General features: G+C 34.6%; 4 protein-coding genes across 6 annotated transcripts; 3 read left to right on the plus strand and 1 right to left on the minus strand.

Annotated features, from left to right (window-relative positions):
• The first annotated feature begins 387 nt into the window (after positions 1-387).
• Positions 388-1,791, plus strand: LOC112785249 (uncharacterized). Its single transcript, XM_025828705.3, has one exon. It carries the CDS (start codon positions 687-689, stop codon positions 1,584-1,586), a length of 900 nt encoding a protein of 299 aa, XP_025684490.1. The 5' UTR covers positions 388-686; the 3' UTR covers positions 1,587-1,791.
• Positions 1,792-4,097: 2,306 nt separating this feature from the next.
• Positions 4,098-7,850, plus strand: LOC112782915 (uncharacterized). Its single transcript, XM_025825586.3, has 5 exons — positions 4,098-4,570; positions 4,883-5,812; positions 6,554-6,754; positions 7,034-7,229; positions 7,453-7,850. Exons 1-5 carry the CDS (start codon positions 4,457-4,459, stop codon positions 7,635-7,637), a joined length of 1,626 nt encoding a protein of 541 aa, XP_025681371.1. The 5' UTR covers positions 4,098-4,456; the 3' UTR covers positions 7,638-7,850.
• A 79-nt stretch (positions 7,851-7,929) lies between these two features.
• On the minus strand, positions 7,930-12,205 carry LOC112782914 (uncharacterized). Of its 2 annotated transcripts, XM_072230473.1 has the most exons (6): positions 10,165-12,205; positions 9,929-10,081; positions 9,717-9,842; positions 9,534-9,578; positions 8,878-9,425; positions 7,930-8,679 (listed from the first exon to the last, which is right to left on the minus strand). In XM_072230473.1, exons 1-6 carry the CDS (start codon positions 10,670-10,672, stop codon positions 8,017-8,019), a joined length of 2,043 nt encoding a protein of 680 aa, XP_072086574.1. In that variant the 5' UTR covers positions 10,673-12,205; the 3' UTR covers positions 7,930-8,016. The 2 variants fall into 2 exon arrangements, with proteins under 2 accessions (XP_072086574.1, XP_029152137.1); XM_029296304.2 differs by lacking the exon at positions 9,534-9,578.
• Positions 12,206-12,275: 70 nt separating this feature from the next.
• On the plus strand, positions 12,276-14,360 carry LOC112783886 (heat stress transcription factor A-4c). 2 transcript variants are annotated; one of them, XM_025826965.3, is made up of 3 exons: positions 12,276-12,533; positions 12,776-13,024; positions 13,146-14,360. In XM_025826965.3, the coding sequence occupies exons 2-3, from the start codon at positions 12,809-12,811 to the stop codon at positions 14,121-14,123; spliced, it is 1,194 nt and encodes a 397-aa protein (XP_025682750.1). In that variant the 5' UTR covers positions 12,276-12,533; positions 12,776-12,808; the 3' UTR covers positions 14,124-14,360. The 2 variants fall into 2 exon arrangements, with proteins under 2 accessions (XP_025682750.1, XP_025682749.1); XM_025826964.3 differs by having other exon boundaries at positions 12,385-12,533; positions 12,721-13,024.
• The last annotated feature ends 5,605 nt before the right edge of the window (positions 14,361-19,965 follow it).

The following is a 19,965-nucleotide window of genomic DNA, read 5'->3' on the forward strand; positions in this document are numbered from 1 at the left end:
TTTGTGGCATTTCTTAGTTAGCTTAATTGTTTCAATTGATTTATGCTTGTCTGGATTCTAAGAAGATATTAACATAATCAATTTCTTGTTTAGACACATTTTCTGTTTCCTTATTTACGAAAAAAAAGCAACTTATATAACTAAGAAGATAGAAAAATTTTAAAATGTATTGATACATTTTTGTTTTAATAATTTTTAATTAATGATTAAAATTTATTAAAACAGCAGTATATTGATATACTTAAAAACTTTCAAAAAAAAGATATGGTTGTGAGAAGACACATAAAGCTACTTTAACAAAAGAAAAAACAAATTAAAGGTGACAACACAAAAGTGGTTCATAATAGTATAATACACTAATACAGTATAACAACCGCATTATAAAACCAAAAAAGAAAGAAGTAAATGTAGTAAGTTGTAACGAACGAAACAAAAATGATATCCCATAAGAATTATCCAATTAACAAACAAGAAAGGCAGTAATAATAAGCCCAAAACAACAAAAAGGGCAAGAAACGTAGCTTCGGTTCCGAACCTAGTGGTGACCGTTGCGCCGTACCAAGGTTTAAAAATCACGCTATCTAAATCAAACACATTCATCCCTCTCTTCTGTGTTTTCATCTCCAAAAGAAAAACAACCATACCAAGAAGAAGAAGAAGAAGAAGAAGAAGAAGAAATAAACACAATGGTTTCAAAGGCAAAGAAAACAACAATTAAATCGCTAAAGGACCTCCGCGGAAGCCGCCGTAGCTGGCGGAAGAAATCGCCGTTGAGAAAAGCGGTCACCGCCTCCACAGCCATCCTCGCCTCCATCCACCGCCGCATTTCCAGGCTACTCACCAAACTCACCCCAAACCACAAGATCAAAGACAACAACAAGAACGTTCCGTACAAACTCCTCAAGAAGACCAAAACAGCACCGGCGCCCAACGATTTGGACTTCCAAGTTTCCGAGGATCCCTTCGCATCCGTTCGTAAAACCTTATCCTTCCAAGACGTCGATAGCACCAAGATTTGCCACCTTCCGCCGCAGCCGTCCCACCGGAGAAGGAAGACGGTGTTCCTCGACCTGGACGAGACTCTGGTCCACTCCAAGCCCTCGCCGGCGCCGGAGCATTACGACTTCGTCGTGAGGCCGGTGATCGACGGCGCAGAGATTGAGTTCTACGTCCTTAAGCGTCCCGGCTTGGAGGAGTTTCTGTCGGCGCTGGCGGCGAAGTTCGAGGTGGTGATTTTCACGGCGGCGCTGCGGGAGTACGCGGAGCTGGTGCTTGACAGGCTTGATAAGGACAACCGGTACGTGTCGCACAGGCTTTACCGGGACTCGTGCCGGCCGGTAGACGGGAGGTTGGTGAAGGATCTGTCGGAAACGGGTCGGGAGTTGGATCGGGTTGTGATAGTAGACGATAACCCGAACTCATTCTCGAAACAACCCGAAAATGCGATCATGATAAAGCCTTTTATTGATAATCTTTGGGACACTGAGCTTTGGAAGCTTAGAAAGTTCTTTGATGCTTGCGATTGCTTTGATGATACGAGAGAGGCTATCAGTCACTACTATCCCATCAAATTGCAGCATCATTAGCAACTCCCCTTTTCTTTTTCTTTGCTTCGTTTGAGTGTCAGTTGAACAATGATTTGTTCAATGTGATTCCTGATTAGTGAGGTGAAAGTAAAAATAGGTATTGCCAAAGTGTTGTATTACCATCCTATATTTTTTCATTGTTATGTTTACTTAGCTTGTTCCATGTGTTTAAAGCTTGGAAATAAAAAATCATTACTTCGAATCATTGCAATTTATTTCAGATTTTTGCCATATTAAGTCACAACCACACTCATGACTGAAACCGAATTTGGCAGATTTTCTTGTCTATCACTGCTAAGTTGTAACTTGTTAATGTTAAGGAACATTAATCCTCTACTGTTCCGCATGATAATCCCCCAACTAGTTGAAACTGATAATCGAGTGCCTAAACGAAATTTCTTGCTGTCTTTCTCCATTGCATTGTTTTCGACTGCGCTCTTCTTGGTTGAAGAAACACCATAGCCTCCAGCACTGATAGCATAAGACAGGAAGCATGCAAAGTATTTCGTCAATGTATTAATAACCACACAGCAAGTTAGGGGGCAAAATCACACAAGTAACTATTTTGTACACTCAAGGTACCTATATAGCTAGTGAAGAAATTAAGAGGACAATTCGCTTTGGATTAGCAACATTATATTCTACCATAATGATCCACTTGGGAGGTTCAGTAAAATTCATCGTGAAGAGAGATCAATGTATCACAAAAGAGGGGAATCAGGATGAAATTCGCCAAATTTAAGTCGTGTCGAAATGTTGTAAGTCGTAACAGAAGTGATACAATTACAACAGCAGCACAGGGTAGGAGAAATATCAAGATCATAGATCATCTAAGAACTTATCCAAGAAACACGATTAGGGATAGGGATATAAGTTATAATTAGGTAGAAGCAAATATTGAACCTTCTAAGAAATCATAGACTTGTCTTAAAGATGACACATGAATAGAGAATTCTGGCACATTGATTCCAATATTGTTCAATATATCTCTGATTCTGTAACCCTGGGTTGTTGGTTTTTCATAACTTGGGACGAAGTTTTTTTATCACATGTCGCAACCACAACCTCTTTCTTATACTAACTTAAGATGAAGTTTAACAATTCGTTTACAGTTTAGACTTAACTTGAACTCCTCATGTTTACAATCATACCAAGCACTATCTGCATTCTGCACTATCAGAAAAGCAGACACTAAGAGTATGGATTTTATTTATTTGTAAACTTTAGATTACAACATATACTCACTACACTCATAGGAAACTTCACAGACTTGAATTCTCACTGCAATCACACTCACTTCAATCACGATGCACTCTCATCAGTTCACAACACTTACTATCACTTTACAGCGTGCACACAAACACACCCACGACACACCCAAATTTAGACTAACTGCACTTTCATTTACTTTTACACACATCATGCATTGTTGGTAAAGGTGTGTTTGGACTTGGTAAATCATCAGATCTAAATACAGTCAATTTCTTCTAAAATATTAAGATTTTACCGGCAACGAAATATAATACACAAATCAAAGATCAAATTTATACATCACTCCCATTATGTCAATTTGACAAATCATAGATTGAATGAATATACAACCACAATGATAAAAAATAGAAATACTGTTACAATTACAGTTACAATTACAATTACAACAAGTTACCCTTACAAATACAATTACAACAATATTTACTGTATCAATTAATAGAATAGAAAGGAGTTGCCACATCAATGGCACAATCTCGAAATGCAGATAGATAATAGGAAAAAACAGGAATGGATGTCTCACCGGATCAACCTACAAGAGTAAACTTGGTGGGGCAACCTCCACGCTTCAGCTTTAGTGAAGCACATGTCATCAAGAACCTCGCTGGTACACCAACTGCACCTTGTGTTCCGAGAACACTGAGACTGCACCACGTGCTCCCCACAGTTGCTGGTGTACCCTAATACCCCTCGAGTTTGGCAAGACGGTTTGTACATAGTACTGTGCAAGAGAAGAATAACAAGAAAAATTGAACATTGGTTGCGGTTCAAGAGAGAGAACAACGCCATGGATGATGAAAGATCAGAGCTTTGAACTCGGTGAGAGTGAGAGTATCACAGATTCATTCCGAGATTGATGGAACTGAAAAAGCTTAGTTTTCTACCGCTGGAACTTCGCTGTGTGTGTTGTCAACATCAAAAGTTGAAAACTAAACCTAACTAAATTTGTTAAACAAAAAAGAAGTTAGACTGTATCTAAGGTGAAAACTCAGGGGAAGATGGCTTGAGGTGAAGTTGATATTTAAGAGCAGTTTTATGAAAATTTAGTTAAATAAGTCAAATTATTTAATTGCTCTTAAATATCAATTTTAAGTGTGAAGTTGACTGCACTTGAGTTTTCACCAATATCTAATTGAATTTTAAACTGCTAAATATCTTATAAAAAATAAAATTACTAATTAAGATTAAATATTTTGAAACTATTTTAAATTTTTATATATTTTTAAAATTTTAAGTCAAACCAAACACACCCCTTATTTGCTAATCTCAACAAGTCAACAGAATCCTCTTCGAAACGGCGTCGTTTTGCTTGTTCCATTCTAATTGCTACGCGAAAAATAAAATAAACAGAAAGAAAACTAAAATTAGAATTGGGAAAGAAAGATTGAAAACGCAAGCAAAAGGTATCGTAAACCCCCGGGCAAATTCTCTATGATAATACTCCATTAGAGGAGAGCTCTAATTCGAGTTCTATCGGAAACCCTTTTCGTTTCTATTATCGAAGTTTCGTTCTTTTGACACGAAATTGAAATTTTCAATTCATTTTTTTTCTGGCCGATAACATGTATATGCCCTAGTTTGGTCCTGTTCTAGCTGTATCAATGGAGGGCAACGATTTGGATTCTAAGAATCAGGTTGAGGATGTAGAAACTTTATCTAAAAGGGTGTCGGGTTTTTCAGTTAGTGACCAGATATCCAATTCCAATTCTTTTAAGGTAAGTGTTCTCCTTCTTACTCCTGATTGATATGCACAAGGTACTGTTTGGTGAACTGGAAATTTTCGTAATTTGTGGATTTTGCGTTGTTTTGACTCTGTTATTTATTTGTGGGATTCGACTTTGATTGTCTTTGTAATGATTTAATTCGGTATGCTGGGATTGCATTTAAACTAGGAAATCATGGATCATTGAAAACATTTAATTAGGTTTCAATTTTTTAAATGATTATAGTTTATATTGAATTTTTTCTTCTTCTTAAAACTGGTTTATTTATGTTGTTTATTTGTTTTGATTTTATCATGATTACAGGATGATGAGGTGGATGGTAATAGGACAAATCATGTTAACAAAGAGTATTACGACTCTTTTTCCCCATCTGGCATTGAAGGTGATAGCATGAATTCATCCAGATTATATCCTAAATTATATGAGAAAACTTTGGAGAAAAGTAAAGACGAAAATGAACCTTCATCGGGTAATTTTCAGAAACGTGGAAAGTTCTTCTATTATGACACTCCACTGTGCGAAGATACTGGTGTTTGGATCCCGGTTTCCGTTCCTCCTATGTTGGAAGATGAGCACAAAGAGTGGGCCAAGGGTTTTCACTCAAATGGTGGCTACTTTCCTGATGATGACATGGGATGGAATCAATGCCTTGGAGAAGAAAGAGAATTGACTATGTGGGATGTTCTAGCAGAAATGTTACTTGCAGCTAGGGGAAAAGTGAATTCTTTAGCATCAGGAGATCTTCAGACATGTAGCTTTTCGTGGATATCCAACAATGTACTTGAACAATGTTGGAGAGAGATGGCACAAACTCTTACAGAGGCCAACTTTGGTAACGTGAAGGAATTACTTGAAGCAGAGCCCCCAAAGTGGTTGGCAGATAGTGCTGCTGCTTCTTGTATGTTGTGTGGCGTGAGGTTCCATCCCATCATGTGCACCCGACATCACTGCCGGTTTTGTGGAGGAATATTTTGTGGTGAATGTTCCAAAGGACGGAGCTTGTTGCCATCAAAGTTCCGAGTTTCTGACCCCCAAAGAGTCTGTGATGTTTGCTGTGTTCGACTCGAGTCTGTACAGCCTTATTTGATGGATCATGTAAGTAATGCTGCTCAGTTACCAACCCATGACTTGACAGACCTCAGCACTTTACGATCATGGGTTAACTTTCCTTGGGCACGGTCCATGGAGTATGAAATTTACAAAGCAACGAACACTATCAAAGCTTACAATCAGGTTGGTGCAAATTACATCATTTTTTTCAACCTTTTTCCCCCTGATTTCCCTCCAGAAGCAGAAACCATTAATAATGGGGAATGGATAATGCCACTCCTATTTTGATAATACACTCCTTTTTTTTAACAAGTTCATGCTAACTTACAATGCAAACAAATCATGTGTAGAGTGACAGTATCAAAAATAGGATTGGCAATATCATTATCCTATATAATGCATGCCTATTATTATGGGGTTTATGTCTATAATGAACTTTCTTCAATGTTGATCTGAATAAGAGTAAGACAAGCATTTTAAAATAGTCATTGCCTCTCTTTGTAAGATTCTTAGTTTCTAGAAACTGTATTCTTCTTAATTTCACACTGAACAACCGGATCTGTTGTAGTGTTGCTTTAATTAAATTAGTGATGGATGGCATAGGTTAAAGGAATAAGGCTAATCTTGCATACCGGTGGGCCAGAGTTTCTTTGTTAGCATTTGGTGACAGTTGAAAGTTATAGTTAGCCCAGCTCCCAGACTATTTGATCATATATGGTGCTATTCTCAAAGAAAAATTGCAAATCTCTGTCTCAGCCTGATTGCATATTTAGGAAGATGTTAGGTTGGACGACTATGTATATAGCTCAATGTTATCGTCATTTTATGTTTTTGAAGCTTTAAATTTTAAGCTCTTGGTGATACTATTTTTATCATCATGTCATGTCATTATGTGTTACTTAATGAAGAATTTCACGTTTGCAGATAGGTTCTTTGAAGCCTGAGAAATCAATCCCAGAGTTCATTCTAAGGCAAGCAAAAGGCCTTGCAATTATCACTGTGGTCAAAGTAGGAATGATGGTTACATATAATATTGGAACAGGACTTGTGCTTGCGCTTAGGGAAGATGGTTCATGGTCCCCACCATCTGCTATTTCCACATTTGGTGTGGGTTGGGGAGCTCAGGTGAAGTGTCTAATCTGTAACAATAGCTATGTCGTTAACAGTCTAATTAGTTATTGCTTTGCTTATAATGACGAATCAATGAAGAACCCATTACTGTTGATGTACATACTACATACTGTTGCCCAATTTTATTTTGTTGAATGAACGCTTACCAAATTAAAATTCATTCCTAGCCTCTAAAGTAGCACAGATTTTGATTTTCTGCTCCATATATATGGAGCATGCCTGAAGAATTTACTTACTGATACCCGTTTAATTGTGTAACCCCCCTAAATGTAGGCTGGAGGAGAGTTAACCGACTTCATTATTGTTCTGAGAACAACGGAAGCTGTCAAGACATTTAGTGGTAATGCGCATGTTTCTCTTGGAGCTGGTTTGAGTGCTGCATTTGGCATTGTTGGAAGGTCAGCTGAAGCTGATGTTCGCGCTGGTGATGGTGGCTATGCGGCTTGTTATACCTACAGCTGCAGTAAAGGTATATGTCTTATTTCGGTTATTTATGATCATATACTATTGGAAACCTTCATGTTTTTAACTCTGAAATTCAGAATAGAACTTCATATACTTCGACTGAACTTGTATTTACAAGATGTTAAATTTGATAGTCTAGGTAGGGTTTAAACAATCTTAGTACCACATTTAGCAGCGGAAGAGATGCCAATGCTAAGTGTTTGATAACTATATTGCTTTGCTTGCAGGCGCATTTGTTGGATGTTCACTTGAAAGCAGTATTGTGAGTACCCGTGCACAAGAAAATTCGCGATTCTATGGCAGCCAGTCCATAACTGCAACAGATATATTACTTGGCTCGTTGCCTAGACCACCTGCTGCTGCTATTCTCTACCGTGCTCTTGCAGATTTGTATTCGAAAATTAATGATTAATCGAATGTCTCAACATTGCATTTCATACCTTAATCTTTTTGGACAGTGTCATTGATGAAAGGATTATTGGATTTTCCATAATTTGTACAGCTGCAAAATCACTCTAGTGTGTAAAGGGTCCTTGTGTCATTATTTGTCATGTAAATACATGAAACGTGTAAATATTGTGTGGACCTTTGTTGAGGTTAATTTATCCAGTGGACTATTGTTCCCTCTCTCCATCTTGAAAATTTTTTAATATACCCTAAGCAAACAATCAAAATAATTATGATTAAAAATAAAAAAAGAAGAGTGAACACTATATAATGACAATATATTTCTACTCTCCAATGAAACATATGTTACATATGTTCTTGCATCTTATATTAATCTATCCAATTCAAATATCCCATATTTTCTTTCTCTTACTCCTTTTGAGGAGATTGCGGATGTAGCGAGGAGTGATCTTCTTAAGCCTCTTGAGGGTGCTCCTAAGACATCCTCTCATGGCAACATACAAAGGGAATTGCATCATTGCAAATATGCTAACAGGGAAGAAAGCTGCACTGTAAGTCAATGTTGAAGTCCATTTGTTCTTCTCCAACTTGATGTTGATAAGAACAGTTGCACTGAATGACATCATTGTTGTCGCCATTGAGAAGAACAAGAAGGCGAAACCTGCCATTAGTTTTCGCGGCAGAGAGCTCCGGAAATCCCACATCTCACAGGGAGATGTGAGGATTGAGAGGAACATAACAACCGAAGCCAATGAGCTTGCCAGAGACACAACATCCATGATTGTGAACACCAAGAAAATGGGGTGATGGAGGAACCTAGGGAGGCCATTGTCGTCTGTCCCTCCGGGGACAGTGTAGGCTGCTGCGAACACCACGGTGGCCACAAGGACAGCCACCGCAGAGCATGACTGAGCTGTTTCTTTTATCCAATTGCGAGCCTCCCTCAACAGGTCGTTATGCTTTTCCTGGAAAAGTTGCTTTGCGGTTTTGTTATCCTCCTTGTTGTAGTGGATGGTGTAATGGTAAGGCAGCCTCTTTTCTATGCGCTGTTTTGAGCATACAAAGAAAAATATTACAAACTCTCTAGTTTTAAGGAGAACAGAACCCATGTAAACACTTAATTCACTCTAAGTCTCTCACTAATTAGTGCTTACTCTGCCACTCAAATAATTTTTTCTTCAGTGATGTGTTTGATAATATCAAATAATGGTTGTATTCGTAAAGAGTCTCAAAAAGGTACTTACTTCAAACCAATGTAACTCCTCTTGTAATTGGAGAGCATAGCCAGGTTGGTGTCCCCCTTGAAACTCTGCAGTGTAATGTAGGACAGTGTTCCCTAACTTGTCTATTTTCCCTGCAAGCCTTCTCACCATCTTCAGTTTCTTCAACAGCCTGTAAACCTCCAGTTGCCGGTGTTTAACAGCCATGTACAATATATTCTGCTCGTCGTCACTAACGTGCTCGATTGACTGAGGATGAAAACGAATTATTACTTCCACTATCTCCATGATTCCATTGCAAGCAGCCATAAGCAATGGAGTATAAGCAGGTTTCTCAGCATGCTTTTGCTGATCCTTTGATTTCTCTTCTTGTTTTTCGGATGCTTGATCTTTTTTCTCTTTTCCTTTTCGTTCGTTTTTGAAAGAACCTGCGCTCCCTATGGAAACTGTCCTGTCTGTTGCAATAGAGGTCTGTTGCCATGATTTGTCTTTCTCTGCTAATAAGCGAACAAGTTCCTCTGCTAACTTGTGCATTTCTTTTTTCCTCCAAAGTTTTTCAATCCCCTTCCATTCTGAACAAGAACAGAACATGGAAGTAGCATTGGAAGAGATTATGAATGTCAAAACAGACTAAAGAGAAAATATTTAGCATTTGCGAGAATCATGATAGTTTGCACTACCTTTGGCCATAGCCTTCCACATAGAATACCACAACCAAAAGAAAGCTGTAAATTTGATTGACATAATGACATGTAACATGGTTAGATTAGATGTATCCATGTATCTAGAATGTGCACAACTTAATAATCCATATTTGTGTTCTTTGGTTGTGCATAAAATACAGTGTAGAGTGAAATAGATACCTGAGTGATTCCGTTGGTATGGGTGAGACCATTGATTTATGCCTTTCTCACCACTTTCTAAGTCTTCCCTTCTCTTAATAGATTCCTCATCTTGATAGAATTGATAATCTTGATACTTAGGAAGCACTAGGAGTCACAATATTGAATCTATCAGTGAAACATGCATGCTTGTTATTGAAATTCTAGATGGATTGAAGTTGTTAGAGACTTACTAGCATATATGAAATTTTTGAAGGCTCCCATCTGGGTTTGACTCCTAAATGTAGAAGGCATTGTTGCTAGCAATTGAAGAGTTGTTAGTCCATTGTCGTCCTTAAGATCAGCGAGCTGGTTCCCATACCTTTTCAATAGCCATAAAGCGGTGCCTGCAATTGAAATCAACAGTAGTTGGACATTGTTGCATGCATGGTGCACATTCCTAAACGAAGTTGAGGAGAGAAAGATATACCAAAGAATTGGTCAATAACAGCAGTGTGAAGAATGGACATACTATCATTTCGGTGAAAATGTGGGCTTAAGTCAATGTTCAAAACAAAGTGTTGAAGCAACTTGGTCTTGCCAAGTGCAGCAGCTCTATAAACAGGGGTCTCACCAAGGTTGTTCTTCATGAACAGCAAGGATTCAAACTGTTCACTATCATCATTGTACTTTAGTATGTGGTCAGTCATCTCCACCTCTCCGACAAAGGCCACCTCGTGAAGCGGCGTGTTCCCCATGTCATCCTGCAACCTCAGCACGTGTTGGATTCCTATTGGATCATCCACCATCTCTAGCATCTCCTTGTACATGCTTGGCATCCCGCAGTGTGCAGCATAGTGGAATGCAGTGCTCTTGTGCAGATCAATTTCCTTGTCCAATAGCTCCTTGTTTTCCCTGAAGAATTTTCCAAACTCTTCCCATTCATATCTCTTTGCCAATATATATGCCTTCTTCATCTTCTCTATTGATCCTGTCATCCTCTCTTTCTTTCCCTCACTCACTAGCTTCCCAATGTGTTAATTATTATATATTTGTGGAAAAAGAATCAGAAATGAGCAATGTGTTTGAGCATATCAGCATATGCCTTGCTTAATTAATTTATAAAGTGTATGTGTGTATAGTATATAAGCAAGAGAATAATTAAAGTTAGAGATTTGCTTTTGCTTTGGAACATGAGTGCTTGTGATTTATCCCATTTTGAAGGTTCTACTAATTCATATTCTTCTATCATCCTTCAAATCTATATGATTTGAAAGAAAATTGCATCGGAAAAGAGAATCTATCCCAGCATATTGTGTGGAGGATTAATATCTTATGTTGTGACTTGTGAAACATGCACATTTCACGAACCAAGACATAACGTGAGACTTGTTCCAAAATTTTATCCATAGTGCATCCCTTAACACCATCTCGTATATTACTCTTTAAATAATGTTACATCTACAAATGTCTGCAATGAGAAACATATCTCATTTTGATAACAAGGAAGCACTGGCCACTGTTATCACAATATATATGCTGTCCCTCTTGCTTAAAATATTAATCAACTGTGATTTGTAGTAAGGTATTCCAGCCTTCAGATTAAAAAATGAAAATTCTTCTAAGAAATTAATTTTGTGAGACTTCTATTGATGCTAATTTCCATGTGAATTTTCTATGTTGCTATTTTATGTGTTTTCAGAGATCATATTGTAAAGTGTGAGAAGATACTTGACAGCATCAATTGTTTCTATCATGCAACTACCCTTTCTTATTTTTTGTTATCACAATCTTTGGTTGCTGCTTGTATGCTTCAATGGCTTAAATGGAATAAACTTATGGAGAAGTGTAGTCATATATAGGTATTGAATGAATTAGCAAATAGAACAGAAATGCTTTTTTGTTTTAGGCTTTTAGCACAGCAAAGATACTATAATAGGTTGAAGAATGTAAGAATGGTTGTTTCTTATTTCTTTTTGGTTATATATGTTCAGATAATCAGATGAAGTATAATGATCACATTTGCTGATTTGCTTACTCATTGGAAGATTATGTTAAAATAATTTCTTATGTACATAAGCTCAAAACAATGAAATTTCTAAGGTCAAATAGTCAAAAGTACTGTTTATAAAATTTCTAAGCTCTTAAATGTTGTTTTCTCCAAAAAAAAAAAAAAAAGATATGTTTTAGATTTCCATATTCCAATTCCAACTAAATCAACCACAATAAATATGTCGTACCAAAAGGAAAAATAAAGTGAAAAATAAGAAAAAAAAATTAAATTTCCTTTTTGCTAATATGAATCCCAATTTAACATGAAATAAATTATTTTATTTTTTCTACAATTTTCTTTCTTTCTTTTAAAACGGTAATTGAGTTATTTTTAAAATTATGTTATGCAGTTTTAAAGTTAATTATTAAATTAACTATCTCTGTAAAATAAATATTATCTTTATTATTTAAGTAAGGTTTCAATATTTTATTTTCAATGGACATTATATCCCCAATTATTGTTTCTTGAACAGCAAGCTTATTTTATTTCTAAAAAGTTCTACAAATGACAAATAATTCCACCGTTGACACTATTGGTTAAAAAAAAAGGGGTCGGAATCCTTTTAGATTTTTAGCTAAACTCTGTGATAAACATGAAGAGTGCATTTTTGGATTGAAGAACGTTAAGCTGACAAAAAGTTTTTCTCTTTTCTTTTTTAAATATATTTAAAATTTTTTCCCTGTAACTATGGGTGGGTTTTGCTTATACCCACTTTCAGCTTTGGTGTGTTTGAGCATTTGAATCTGTAAAAGGTTTCACCTTTTCACCTTTTGGGTTGTAATTCATCGCCAGCTGGTACAGTGCAGGTAAGCGTATGAGCTTTATTTGCTTGAAGAAAGCGATTATTGAATTGAATTGCGAAAAACTGAATCCTCTGTTTGGTTGTGATTCATTGACATTTATTAGGATTTCATACAACCTAGCTAGAAACAAAAGGGGGGAGGGAAAAAAAAGGATTTTTTTTTTAATTATTAATTCTTGTGTGTGTGTTAGATTCGAGAATTGTGAATTGAGGAAGAGGGTGTTTGAGGATTCGGTTGTTTTTTAGATTTGCGTAACTGGGGCTTGGTGCTTGGGCCTGATGGATGAAGTTCAGGGAAGTTCAAGTTCCTTACCTCCATTTCTCACAAAGACATATGAGATGGTGGATGATCCTTCCACCAATTCCATTGTTTCATGGAGTGACAGCAGCAGGAGTTTTGTTGTTTGGAATCCACCAGAGTTTGCAAGGGTCTTGTTACCAAAATTCTTTAAGCACAATAACTTCTCAAGCTTTATCAGACAGCTCAACACTTATGTAAGAAAAATTCAATCCTCTAGTCTAGTTCAATTGGATTTGATAAGTAGATTTTGTATCGTTGTTGTTCCTCATTCTTATATTGATTGCTTGAACTGTATTATGGCTTCTGTATGATCAGGGCTTTAAGAAGATTGACCCTGAACAATGGGAATTTTCCAATGATGATTTTGTAAGAGGTCAACCAAATCTTATGAAGAATATTCATAGGCGCAAACCGGTTCATAGCCATTCTTTGCAGACTCTACATGGACAAGTGGCTATTCCGCTAACCGAGTCAGAACGGAAGAGTCTGAAAGATGACATTGAAAAGCTTAAGCATGATAAACAAGAACAGATTCTGGAGTTACAGAGACAAGAACAAGAGTGGGAAATTTTCAAGTTAAAAATAGATTGCACAAAGGAGCGTTTGGAAACAATGGAAAAGAGGCAACAGAATATGATTTCTTCTATTTCTCAAGTGCTGCATAAACCTGGGGCTGCATTAAATCTGTTGACACTGACAGAAAACATGGAAAGAAAACGAAGGTTGCCAAAAGGCAGCAGTCACTTTACTGATGAAGCTAGCATTGAAGATCCTATGGAAATATCCCAAGTGTTACCTAGTGAAAATGCAGAGAGTAGTGGCTTCGTCACATCATGCATAGAACGAATGAATCAGCTCGAGTCAACCCTGGTATTTTGGGAATATATTGCACAAGATGTGAATGAAACCATTGTTCAAAGTCATTCAAACTTGGATGTTGATGAATCCACAAGTTGTCCAGATAGTCCAGCGGTATCTAGTGTGCAACTCGATGATGAAGTTCAGCCTAAGTCATCCGGGATAGACATGAATTCTGAGCCAGCTTTACCTTCTGATACTGTTGCATTGAAGGAACAACCTGTTGGAACTACCCCTGCAGCTACTGGTGTTAACGACAAATTCTGGGAACAATTCTTGACAGAGAATCCTGGTTCAACAGAACTGCAAGAGGCACAATCAGAAAGAATGGATTTGGACAACAAAAAGAATGAAGGAAAGCCTAGTGCACATGGCAAATTTTGGTGGAACATGAGGAATGTAAATAATCTTCCAGAACAGATGGGTCATTCTTAGTTAAGCTGATAAAACATTGTGGAAATTGATCGTTCTTTCTATCTTGTGATGCTGTTGCCCCCAGAATTAGATGTAATAATTGTAGGTAAGCATGATACAATCTGCTATAGATACATGTTCAATATCTTAGGTTGGATGTTTTGTCCATTGTAGAACTTAGTAAATTATTATTTTACTGCTTGCCATTCTCTTCAATTTCTACTATGCCAAACCAGTACCAAAGCGTGATTTGCATCCCTAAGTGTTGTTATTTTTTCCCCCACCCTTTTTGACCCATAATTTATGTGCTGCAGAGAGATACTTAATATCAAGTGTGAATATTTGTTTTCGATCTAGGATTTCAGATGCCTCACAGGGATAGGTCCTGGAATTGATAATTGAAACTGATCTATAATGGCATTTGTATAATGCACATTTGATGGACTTGACTCTAAATTATGATTCCCCTCTGAAGTCAGTATTTTTTTTTTTTAATAGTTTGGATGCCTGCACTGAATTGTTTGCTAATAAGAGAAAGAATTGTTGAATAATAATAATGAATTTATTGAGACTTGAAGGTGTTACATTCAAAATAGGATTTGTTCATATTGGGAAATACAAGATATTATATTATATGTTGTTAAATTGCAATCAAACTGTAGTGCTGTGACATTACAGAAAGCTATATGTAAGGCAAGGCAACCACAGATGAGTACAGGATGCAAGACATGGCATGTTCTACCATGATGTGAAATCACTTTCTAGTTTCTAGTTTTATTACATTTCTTCTGCTTGGGTTATTAAAATATGTTGGAATGTCTTAGAAGATGCTGTGGAAACTGGGAACTTGCTTGCATGCATTGAAACTGTTTGGATGCAACCTGATTCTGCATTTTACATTTTTACAGTCTCTTTTCTGTTCACAAACAGTCATTTTAACAGATTTGTCTCTGCTTTTTCTTTGATTTTTTTATGTAACGTGAGATAGTAAGAGATTAACCACCTATAGATCAGTAACTAAGTAGGATTTACCAATCTATCATACAATAGAATTTACTAATCCAATGGTAGTTAAATAATTTCAGTCTTTATTGACTACACTATTATGAGCATATATGCCTTTGACTATTCTAAGTGGCTACTATTGAACTTGGGGTCAAATGGAATCTGAGATAATTCTTTGACCAAGTATCTGCAGAAAGAAAGATTGAAAGATTGAGGATGTGATCTTATAAAAATATTGCAAAATAGAAGAACTTTTTCTTTTCTTGGTATAAGGGAAGAATTTTTTATTTTTTTTTATTTTATTATTTCTCTTTTAATTTGATTTGATTTGATTTGGCGGGTGTTGTAACTTGTAAGTAAATGAGAAAATCAAAGCAATTTTCGTTTGTAAAACTTGGTTCTCAACCAACATATCCCATGGTTAATTTTCTCTTAATTGTCAAATTAAATAATAGATGTTAGTGAGTGATGACCCGTCAAAGACACAAGACCTTGGACTCTGACCATGGTGGTGTCATTATAAGTGATAAATCTCGTGACTTTGGTTCTTTATTGGTCCCAAAAGGCAAATAATGCATTCTACAATTAGATTGATTAATTATAACATAATAATTTTGTATTATTTATCTGTGGATATCATCTTAAACAAACTCTGAAAATAAGGTAAATGAAAATAATATATGCTATATTTTATAAGAAAGCTATACCATGTGCCTATCTAACTTTTTCCCTATTTTTGCTTCCACCTCATGCAAAGTATTACTGTGACAAGAAAAATCACATTATTATTACACATGATCACGGAGTTAGTTCTGCTCATTATATCAATATTAAATATGTATTTGTCAAAGGTGTAACTCAAAATATTAAGCTGCTGAGCAGAAGCCAGCTTGCACTACTTTGCAGCATGATTCAGGTGATCCAATGGCACCATTTGAGTCCCAATAAGAGAATGCAATTTAATTGCTTCTGATATCTATTATCATATATTATTCTTCATAAGATCATTCTACACTTTGTTATTACATAATAATATTATTGTTATCAAGTAAAACCAAAGCATGATAACACAATATATAACAAGGACTTACTCTCTTTTAAATACAAGAATACATGCTTAATGTAATTAATTAAGCACCATAGCTCATTTGAAACCAAACTTGCCTGAAAACTTGAATGATGAGATCATGATACTCATCAGCATTCAATGTCAGATAACATGCCAGAAGCTCTTCCATTTCTTCTGGGTTTCTAATCTGCTTCTCAATGATCATCTCAATCATAGAGTCTCTGAAATCTTTTCTTGGATCCAATGAACATTTTATAACAGCAAATCTATCTTCTGACCCTTTTGTGAGTAGTGCTTCCTGCACAATAATCTCCTCTCTTTCTTTCTTCATCTTCAGTCTTGCTTTCTTCATGTCTTCTATAGCCTTTATTCTGCAAACTTGATCAATCTTGGGAGAAGACATCCTTGGAGAATGTATTCTGATTCTGGGGCTATGCTTTGATTTCCTCCTCTGATGAATAATTTCTCTGCTGCTGTTTCCATCAACTACTGTTTGTTGCTTCTTTTTCTTGGTCTTCACCTTCAAGTTCAAGTTCGAGTTCAACTCCTCATCAGTAGGATTCATCATCAGTTTCTTCTCCAAAATATCATTATTCTTCTTACTTCTAACAGAATTCGAACTCTTGGAATCAGATGAAGATGGGAGTGAATAATGTATCCTTGGTGTGCATATTGTTCTTGGTGAATCCAACTGCATCTCCACATCTTTGATCTCTTGTACTAATTTTCTTGATTCTCTTCCTCTTTCTTTTTCTAAGTTGAAGAGTTGCTCTTGCAAAACCTTTTGAGCTTTCCTCTCAAATCTCCTCCTTAGGTTTTCATATTCCTTGTCATCTCTAGTGTACTCTTGCATCTCCATTTCAACCTTCCTATCATCCACAAATTTTCTTTCTTCCTTTTGAATAATACCACTCTCCTTTTTCTCCTTCTTCAACTTGTTCTTGTTGTTGTTGATGAGAGCACCTTCTCTTGCTGTGTGCTTCATAGCACTACTGTTTCTTCTAGCAGCAGCAGGGAAACTTGAAGAAGAGTCAATAAAATTATCTTCATCGTGAAATAAAGAAGAAGAAGCATCATCAGCAACAGTAGAAGAAGCAGTAGTAACAGCATCAGAAGTATTATTCTGGTATGGTGGCTTCTGCTTCTTGATGTTTGCATGATGAGTAGTAGTAGTTGGCTCGGATGATGAGTTGATTCTCATGTGCTTTAACTTAGAGAACCAAGAAAAAGAAGAAGCATGGTGATGAGAAGACACAGAAGGAGAAGAAGAACCAGCTTTTCTTCCTCCCCACTTCATCATCATTATCTTGCTTTAGGGTTTTTGCAAAGAAGATGGTAGACAAAGATACAAAGAACATAGAGCAGAAAGCTGTAACAATAATAAGGAGAAGACGGTTATGAAGAACGTGGCTTTCTTACTGTTTAATATTAATTCCACTGTCAAAAATCACTTTACCTGAAATTGATAATTGAGACTTATTAAATAATAATTTAATCAAATCTATTAAATCATTTAAATTTTCACTAGTTTTACTGTAAAAATTTTATAATTATCTTTATATCAGGTTAATAATTAAATATGCCAATGAGTAATAGCTCAAATGGCATAATCTCTCCATACTCAATTAAGAGGTTGTGGGTTCGAGTATTCTATCTTTGGTAAAAAAAAAAAATTAAATATATTTAATAAATTTTAATTACTAATTTTAAACGTGAATTTTTACCTTCATAAATATAATTATTCACACAAAATTGTCTTCTTCAAAAAATAAAAGTTAAAAATAATTAGATAAAAATAAAATAAAATAAATAAAAAAATAGATCATAAAAAGTATAATAATTTTTTTTGTTTATAGTATTTTCTAGTTTGACACGCCAATAATTAGTCTGTCGCGATGAGCTAGGTGTAATATATATTGCTATTTTGCAAGCATTATTTAAAAAAAAAAAGGGAGAGAACCCTCCACTTCCTGTGATCACTTACCCACTTTTGCTGCTTTCTAGTTTGGATTATTGTACTTTTAAAAAATTAAGAGAGCAACGCTATGTAGCACATACAGTAACCAAAATCTTTGTCAAATATACTAATAATAGTAGTGTACCTCTCACTCATTTCAATTTTTCCAAACGACTTACTAAAGAAGTGTTAATTGACAATTTGACACCTCCATATAAGGTCATACAGTGATACACTATAGTGGTAGTTAACTAGTTGGAAAATTTTTAAGTGTACCGATAATCCGATATACCGATGTTTCAGTAATTTTTAATCGTTGATCTTAATTATAAAAAATATATATAATATAACGGTTAAAATAACTAGAACACCGGTGCTCCTCGATGCACTTAAAATATTTTCTATAATATATATGATTAAGATCAACAATTAGTGTACTGATATACTTAAAAATTTTTCTAACTAGTTATAATTGGCAAATTAATACACCATTGATGAGATGGAGAAAATAAAGAAATAGATATAATTAATGACATCCACTTGACATAATACGAGCTTTGTTTATAGGCCAGGGTTCATGCAAGCAGTACTCAATCATATAATTAAGGGGTTGTCTTTAATATATAGCTAAATTTAGTGCAACAACCATGACAATATATGAAAGCTAAGCCCGTCTAAATAATTACTGTAACATGAATTTAATTATTAGCAATGACCTTTAGAAGTTGAGATGAATTGTAAGTATGGAGGCTGGCCTGCAAGATTATGAATGTTTTTACGGAGTTTATTATATTATTAGTATATTAATATGTACTAACGAGTCTATTATATTAATCTAGTTTTTTAACTAAATGTATGTAATAATAGCAAATATATTGTTAATTAAGATGATAAATATTTTATACTTAAATTAAAAAATCATGAGTTTTAGTTTTAGACATTTTAAAATATATTTTATGAATTATATATAATAAAAAAAGAGAAAATTTTACTCCCCTCTCCTGCGAGATGCTAAAATGACACTCCCTTCCCCTCTATTTTATAAATGTACATTTCTCTCCCTTCTAACTTTAAAAAACCTCCTCTTTAATCTATTTTAAATTTTTTGTGTTAACTAATATTAACTTTATCCATTTTTTAAGAAAAATAAATTATTTTTTGAAAAAATACCCATTAACAAAAATTTTATTTTTTATCATTAAATTTTGCTTACCAAAATACCTTTTAATAAATTATTTTTTTATTAATTAAATTGTATTTTTATTAAAATACTTTTTAAAAAATTAATAATTAAATTATTTTTTTCTAAGATACTTATCCTTCAATAATTTTTAATTATTAAATTGTAATTTTACCAAAATTTTTGTTAACAATTATTTTTATATTTTACTATTAATTTTTTGATATCAATATATATTATTTTAACATTAAGTAAAAAATCTTATCACTGTTAATATATATAACAATTAATATATATTGATATTAAAAAATAATTTTACTAAAATTTTTTATTTAATGTTAAAATAATATATATAGATATCAAAAAATTAATAGTAAAATATAAAAAAAAATTGTTAACGAAAATTTTTTATAAAATTATAATTTAATAATTAAAAAATTATTGAAAGATATTTAAAAAAATATAATTATTAATTTTTTCAAAAAATACAATTTAATCAATAAAAGAATAATTTATTAAAGGATATTTTGGTAAGCAAAATTTAATGATAAAAAATAAAATTTTTGCTAATGAGTATTTTTTAAAAAAAAATAATTTATTTTTTCTTAAAAAATGGATAAAGTTGACATTAGTTAACAAAAAAGTTTAAAAT

The sequence above is a fragment of the Arachis hypogaea genome, chromosome 20 (genome assembly GCF_003086295.3).
Source record: "Arachis hypogaea cultivar Tifrunner chromosome 20, arahy.Tifrunner.gnm2.J5K5, whole genome shotgun sequence".
In the NCBI taxonomy this organism is placed as follows: Eukaryota; Viridiplantae; Streptophyta; class Magnoliopsida; order Fabales; family Fabaceae; genus Arachis; species Arachis hypogaea.

Coding starts and splice junctions, on each gene's coding strand:
- LOC112785249 (XM_025828705.3), top strand. CDS start 687: ATGGTTTCAAAGGCAAAGAAAACAACAATTAAATCGCTAAAGGACCTC.
- LOC112782915 (XM_025825586.3), top strand. CDS start 4,457: ATGGAGGGCAACGATTTGGATTCTAAGAATCAGGTTGAGGATGTAGAA. Junction 6,755..7,033: donor GTGTGGGTTGGGGAGCTCAG/GTGAAGTGTCTA, acceptor CCCTAAATGTAG/GCTGGAGGAGAGTTAACCGA. Junction 7,230..7,452: donor TACCTACAGCTGCAGTAAAG/GTATATGTCTTA, acceptor CTTTGCTTGCAG/GCGCATTTGTTGGATGTTCA.
- LOC112782914 (XM_072230473.1), bottom strand. CDS start 10,672: ATGACAGGATCAATAGAGAAGATGAAGAAGGCATATATATTGGCAAAG. Junction 10,082..10,164: donor TGTTATTGACCAATTCTTTG/GTATATCTTTCT, acceptor TTTCAATTGCAG/GCACCGCTTTATGGCTATTG. Junction 8,680..8,877: donor AGGAGTTACATTGGTTTGAA/GTAAGTACCTTT, acceptor TGCTCAAAACAG/CGCATAGAAAAGAGGCTGCC.
- LOC112783886 (XM_025826965.3), top strand. CDS start 12,809: ATGGATGAAGTTCAGGGAAGTTCAAGTTCCTTACCTCCATTTCTCACA. Junction 13,025..13,145: donor TCAGACAGCTCAACACTTAT/GTAAGAAAAATT, acceptor CTGTATGATCAG/GGCTTTAAGAAGATTGACCC.